Source organism: Myotis davidii, unplaced genomic scaffold, assembly GCF_000327345.1.
Source record: "Myotis davidii unplaced genomic scaffold, ASM32734v1 scaffold269, whole genome shotgun sequence".
In the NCBI taxonomy this organism is placed as follows: domain Eukaryota; kingdom Metazoa; phylum Chordata; class Mammalia; order Chiroptera; family Vespertilionidae; genus Myotis; species Myotis davidii.
Genome location: NW_006383008.1, coordinates 2,510,913 through 2,518,355, shown reverse-complemented (window position 1 = coordinate 2,518,355; position 7,443 = coordinate 2,510,913). Strand labels below are relative to the sequence as shown.

Here is a 7,443-nt window from a genome sequence, read left to right as displayed (position 1 = left end):
CCATTCCAAGATCAATATTCTTCCCATTATATATCCTGACTCTCATGCATTTCACCACTGAGCTAGTCAACGTCTCAGAATTCAATGTTTTGCTGATTTCTAAATTCAGTAGTTATTTCTCCATCCTCTGTGACTCATCAATATTCATTACCATTGATTATTTCCTTACAAAATATCTGCCCCAAACTTTTCTTAAAAGGATTGCTTTCATTTTAGAAGAGAGAGTAAGAAAACATAACTGTATTTTCTCACCCATAGGTAATCATTATACCTATTTACCTTCTTTTCTCCCTCTGTGTGTATCTTTAATATAATTGAGATAATGTTATATTCATAATTTTTTTCTACTTCATGGAAATTTAAGGACAACAAATCACAGGTAACCACAAATAGTTATATCATTCCTTTATTCTTATCTGTAGGACTGCCACATTCCATAGGTAGGAATTTCACTCCCTGGAGTCCCTCAGTGCAGAGCTTGAAAGAGTACATGAGTTGGCCCTTCCCAGAAATAAGCAGGTATTAGGTTAACAGTGTATGTCCTCCAGGTTGCTTTCTTTATTTTTCCTTTTTAATTTTCAAACATGTTTAGACTTAAAAGTTTCAAAAATAATACAAAGAACTAATAGTTCTCCTTTGCTTTTTTCTGAAGATTCATCAAATCGTAATATTTTACCACATTTGCTTTATCATTATACATGTACACACTTACATAGTACATTGTGTACAATTACACATATGTAATTGTATGCATGTGTGCACATATGTGTGCACATATAAATATACATAGATCTGTGTGTGTGTGTGTCTAACATGTTTGATGTTTCCTCATGCTTAGATCCAGATTAAATTTTGACAAATACCACAGCAGTGATTCTGTGTCCTTAAGACATTCTCTCAGGAGATTCATGATATCTCCTTCCAAAATTAACTGAAGAACTTAATTTTGATTACTTGTCTAATAATGTGTCTGCTAGGTTCTGTACTGTTAAGTTACTATTTTCCCTTTGTAGTTAATTAGATATCTTTTGGGGAGATATCCTGTTTCTCATCAAACTTTTTCTCAGTTAATATCCATTGATATCTCTTACCTGATAATAATTGTTATGGTAGTTGCCAAATGGTGATATTCTAATTCCATTATTCCATCTAAATTTGTTGACTTTCTAATATGAGTCTACTTTATTCCATTTATTTTTACCTTTTAAAAAATAAAGATTCAGTAGTTCTCATTTTATCTTAATGCCTTAGTTTATTCTTATTCCTTATTTTGATGCTGAAATTGTCCCAGATTTAGGCAGTGGTTGTCCCGTCAAGCTGGCTCCTGTGTCCTACGGATATACATCCTACATTTTTTGTGTACTTCCCTACTTTCTAGGCTTACCTTATAAATTTCCATCTACAGTCTTAGAATCAACATTTCTCCACAGAACCTGGTTCTTTTAAGTAGAGAAGGGTACTTAAAAACCAAAATCTTGGCGTCAGATGTGTTAATTGCTGCTGATGTTGCTTTGGTTCTAGACTCTCTCAGTGGTCAGAGCTAGGAAATAATGTGAATATATTTACATGCACACACACACACACACCCCTACACCTATATATTGATGGTAAAAGCCCCACATCCATCCTGAAATTGCCAATTACAGTCTAACAACACAGTTTTTATTCTAGTCTCCTACTTTTTTATAGCTCACTTTTTTTTTTTTTTTGTCAGTGAAAACTCTGGGCCCTATTTTCCAGCATATATTGCTTATTTGCTTACTTCTAGAATACACATTAAATACTTCAAGAATTGCTAACCGATACCATTGCAAAAAAACAACTTAATAACTGAAGTTCAACATTTAATATTAGATATGTTTGTTTGTTTGTTTTAAGTGTGCTAAATATAAAATGGCTCAAAAAATAAGACTGCAAAAAGGTATAATCAGAGAAGAGTCTTTCATTTCCTAGCCCTTCTATTTCATTTTCATCCCCTCCATATTTTCCACCTTGTTCCTCCTCACCCCTTTTAAATAATCAGCCTAATTAAAGTCTTGTTTAGTCTTTGTGTTTCTTTTGCTCATGAGAAATGTATACTTTCTATTTGCATTTGGCTTTGCTCACTTAGCAGTATACCCAGAAAATCACTTTATGGGATTTCAGGAATCTCTTCCTCAATTTTTTCCACTGAATATGTCAATCAATACAATTACAAATAAAGCCGTATGTGAATTTATTTACTATTTTGGTGTATATTCAAGCTAAATTCTATGAAGTAGGATTGGTGACTCAAAAAGTAAATGGATGTGTAATTTTGTTAGATATTGCCAAATTCCCAAAAAAGTTGCACCAATTTACCTTCACTGGCAATATATGGGAGTGCTTGTTTTCTCACTCTCTTAGAACAGGATGTATTTTCATGCTTTCTTTTTTCCAATGTGTTACGTAAGAAATGGTATCTTTGTAGTTTTAATTTGCATTTTTCTAATTTTAGGTGAGGCAGGTCTTGCAAATATATCTTCACTCAGTTTGCCAATTGTCCTTTATAGTTTTCTGATAGTTAGGATGTCCCCCATACATTTTTTGATAGCTCAATTGATGTTTCTTTCTTTTCAGATTTAACTCATTGGAATTAAAAATTATTCAAAGTGTGTATACATTTTGGGACACTCTGTATATATTTTTTAAGATTTCATGTAGTTACTGTCCTTTATTCCTTCTGAATTTGAGTCATCTACATTAATAAAAGACAAAACATGCAAATTGACTGTACTTTGGCTATGCCTTAAGCCACGCCCACCAGCCAATCAAAGCGACTATATGCAAATTAACCCAACCAAGATGGCGGCCGGCAGCCATGGAGCTGGAGTGAGCAGGAGGCTTGGTTGCCCCAATGATGGAGGAAGCCAACTTCCAGTCTGCCAAGGCCGGCTCTGAGCTCCACTCAAAGCAACAAAGTTTCAATTAATAGAAGATAAATAAACCCCAGATACCTGATTTTAGCTGGCCATGGCCACGGAGCTGGAGCAAGCAGGAGACTTTCACCTGCCGCGAGGATGGAGGAAGCCAAGCTTCCCGCCCCCAGCGATGGAGGAAGCCAAGCTTCCAAGCTGCCCTGGCTGGCTATGGGCTCCACACAAGGCTACAAAGTTTCAATTATAGAAGATAAATAAACCCCAGGTACCTGCTTCCAGCTGGCATGGTCCCTGCTCAAGGAGGGGCTGGGAACCTGGGTTGCCAGGGGCAACCCAGACTTTGAGCTGGACCAAGGCAACAAAGTTTCAATTATAGAAGTTAAATAAATCCCAGATAACCGCTTCCAGCCCACGGCCATGGCTAGCCTGAAAATGGCCCATCAGCTCCTCACCCAGACTGGCCAGGCACCCCAGCGGGACCTCCACCCTTATCCTAGACACCCTTTAGGGCAAACCACCCAGCCCCCACCCATGCACCTGGTCTCTATCCTATATAATAAATGGGTAATATGCAAATTGACCCTAACAGCAGAGCAACTAGGAATCACTGGTCACTATGACACACACTGACCACCAGGGGACAGACGCTTAATGCAGGAGCTGCCCCCTGGTGGTCAGTGCGCTCCCACAGGGGGAGCTCTGCTCAGCTACAAGCCAGGCTGATGGCTGCCAGTACAGCGGTGGTGGTGGGAGCCTCTCCCGCCTCCTCAGCAGCGCTAAGGATGTCCGACTGAAGCTTAGGCCTGCTCCCCGCTGGCAAGTGGACATTCCTCGAGGACTCATGGGCTGCCAGAGGGATGTCTTATTGCCAGCTTAGGCCCAATCCCTGGGGAGTGGGCCTAAGCCAGCAGGTGGTCATCCCCTGAGGGGTCCCAGACTGCGAGAGGGCACAGGCCTGGCTGAGGGACCCCCCTGCCCCGAGTGCACAAATTTTTGTGCACTGGACCTCTAGTAAGTTTATAAAGCCTATCACTATACTCAGGGGTTATAAGCACATCAGGTGGGATTATTTATTTAAACGTTTGAATGATTCTGAGCCTTACAAGTTGCATTATTCTTTGGGAGATTTGGGTCCAAAAGAGTGGGGGGGTTAAAAATCCTGATTCAAAAGTAGCAGCAGAGAAGCAGAGATCATAAATAGAATGTGGCAGTTGAGAAAATGAACTGTTTTCGGCAGTTTTAGGACTTTTTGGGGAACAAAGTTGGAATTGAGGATCCTTCCAAATCCATGAAAGACGCATGCTTTGATTTTGGAACTTGTGGTTGTTATTGAGTAAGGATGAATCAGAAATAGAACAAACATTTATAGGGACTTAAGCCCCATTTTGAAGATTTCAGTTTGTGATTAGATTAAGATAATTCTCTACTCTAGCAGACTACGAAACAAAAAATAAGATTTCTCAAAGGAAAATAATATATAGAGAGTTGTCTCTAAAAATTTTTATACAGCATTCAATAAAAATAAAACTAGCTTACAAAAAAAAATAGTGAATGTCCAGATATTAAGAGAGAAACAAACAAATAAACAAAAAAATATTAAACAGGCAATAGAAATAGAATCTTTAAGATCCAAATTCAGGTTATTAGAGTTGCACTTTATATAAATGGGATTAAAATGTTCAAGGAAGGATGAGAGAAGATAGATTATCTCCCATTTTGGAATACATTATTCACATGTTAGAATTTTATGTCACATGTATTTCTTCAATTTTTTTTAACTTACCTCCTTTTGTCTTTTCAGTCTGAATAGTTACTTCTGAACTGTCTTTTATTTTCCTCATTCTCTAAATGTATATATTTTAGGAAAGATTGACATTCCAATTTGAGAATAGTGCTGCAGTGTGGAGTTTGAAGTCATATTTGAAGGGGCTACACCATCTTGGTTTCAAGAACTCTTAAAACCTTAAGTTGCTGAAATTTGTTCAGGATAAAACTCCATATTGAAGAGTAAGGTCTGGAAATAATTTTCAAATTGATTAAGGTGGGAACAAAATAGAAGTGAAGGAAATAAAAACTTCCAGATAATTATGGGAATGGAAAAAAAAAACCCCAGCTGATCTCAGAAAAATTTTAGGCCATATGAAGACTTCACATAAGCAGCAGAAAAATGATCTCTTTAGAGCTGTGAGGCTAGAAAAACTATCACAATTCAACATTTATTTCCAAAAATTAAGGGGAAATTATTTCATATGTTCTCACATATGTTCTCAATAGGTTCTGTGACTATAAGCAAAACAATTTATAACAAAGCCAATTTTACCCTAATCTCGTCAACATTGTAACAAAAGAGCATTTAACAAAATGAAGTTATTTGAGGACCTGCTGCCTTTAGCAACAGAAAAGATTGCAGTCAAATCCCATAAAAAGTAATTATAGGCAAAAAGTTATCATACTTGTAAACACTGAAAGCATGCTGGAGATGTGCTCACAAAACATCTGACAACTGTACCCTAATATTTAAGTTAAAGCAAACAAAATAATTAATGATGTATGAATGAATAAGTAAATTACAAATATGAAAACTCAGAAATGTAATATTAATCAGAAAATAATTAGAATAAAAGCTTCATAAATGATTTCATAAATGAAGACTAGAAGACAAGCACAACAGATAAATCCTTATGAGAAATGGTAAAGAGAAACTTAAAAATCAAAATAAAATGAAGAGGTGAAAAAGAAAGTTCATTTGGGAAAATTCAGCAAAAATTCAAAGAAAGTAGTAGAATTTCCCGTAGAAGAAAGGCAAAGCGATGCAACAGAACAAATTTAAATAGAAAATAATTTGATGATAATAAAAAAGTGAATGTCTCCCAGCTGACTTGGCTCAGTAGTGGAGCATCAATCTGTGAACCAGGAGATCACAGTTCCATTCCCCGTTGGGGCACATGCCCGGTTGTAGGCTCAATATCCAGTGCGGGGCTTGCAGGAGGCAGCTGATCGATGCTTCTCTCTCATCGATGTTTCCAACTCTCTATCCCTCTCCCTTCCTCTGTGTAAAACAATAAAATATATATATTTTTTAAAAGTTGTAAGTTAATTTTATAACCTCTGTGCAATGTGATTTTCAAAGTTATAAAGTAAAAATATTTTTAAAAATCAGGAATCTAATTTGTGATCATTTAAATTTTTTTTATCTCATTCTCTTCCATAATAAATGTCATTTAAAATGGGTGATTACTTCCTTCTTGTGAAATAATTATTTTTTGTTGAAAAAATTAGTTTCTTGAAAATCTCACAAGTATTTCTTTTTTTAAACTATGAACCTTAACTTTATATTTAGAAAGTTTTAGTCCCTATACATAGAATGTTTTATTTATAATCAGTATTTGCAAAATCTTCCCAAATGATGAAAAATATATGTTTTTTTAAATAATATTTTCAAAATGTTTATCTGACAAAATATAATTATGGTATTTCCAAATACTGCATTTAGTCTAGCCATATATAGATTCTGTTGTAGACATAAATATTTAATACCCTAATGCACTGTTAAATTTTTTCAATGTAATGAACTTTGTGCATTTGAGTTTTCATTTTTTAATACATTGGAAAATATTAATAATACCACTTACTAATTACTGTTTTTCAATAAATTACAGCTAAACATTTATCATTTTGGAGTTTAAAGTATGTCATCATGGCAAAGTTTCGAAGAAGGACTTGCATCGTTTTGTCACTTTTTATTCTATTTATTTTTTCTGTGATGATGGGTTTAAAAATGTTGAGACCAAATAAAGGTATTTTTGGAGCTCCTTTTGGACTTGATCTTCTTCCAGAAGTTCGTCAACAAATTCCTCGCTTGGGGAAAAGTTTTGATTCCGAATTGAGTGACACAATCAGCAGTGAAACAAATACCAAGAATTTAAAAAATGTTGAATTTACTGTGAAACCTCCCAAAGCATCTGAGCCTTACCTGGAAGAACTGCCACCTCTGAATTATTATTTACATGTATTTTATTACAGTTGGTATGGAAATCCACAATTTGATGGTAAATACATACATTGGAACCATTCAATGCTGAAGCATTGGGACCCTAGAATAAACAAGAATTATCCACAAGGGAAACACAAACCTCCTGATGATATTGGCTCCAGCTTTTACCCTGAGTTGGGAACTTACAGCTCTCGGGATCCTTCTGTCATCGAAACTCACATGAGACAAATATACTCAGCTTCAATTGGTAATTATTTTATTGTGTGTGTATGAGTGTAAAATATCTAATTCTTGTAGAAAATTAAGTTACTAATCTTCACATTATTAATTATAAGTATAGACTTACAAACTTCAAATTAAACTATATATGTTCTTAAACATCCAGAAAACCACTTTTTTTTTTAATCCTAACCCAAGGATATATTTTTTTAATTGATTTTTAGAGAGAGTAGAAGGGAGGGGGAGAGAAAGAGAGAAACATCAATGTGAAACAGACACATCGATTGGTTGACCGGGGTCAGGGATAGAACGTGCAACCCAGGTACATGTCCT

General features: G+C 35.6%; 1 protein-coding gene across 1 annotated transcript in view; it reads left to right on the top strand.

The window, feature by feature from the left end:
• Positions 1-6,550: 6,550 nt before the first annotated feature.
• The window catches only part of MANEA (mannosidase endo-alpha), a 30,976-nt gene continuing 30,083 nt past the window's right edge, over positions 6,551-7,443 (top strand). The window contains exon 1 of the mRNA XM_006778240.2: positions 6,551-7,138. Within this exon, the coding sequence (XP_006778303.1) occupies positions 6,595-7,138 (544 nt within the window). The 5' untranslated portion in view covers positions 6,551-6,594. The remainder of the gene's footprint in view (positions 7,139-7,443) is intronic.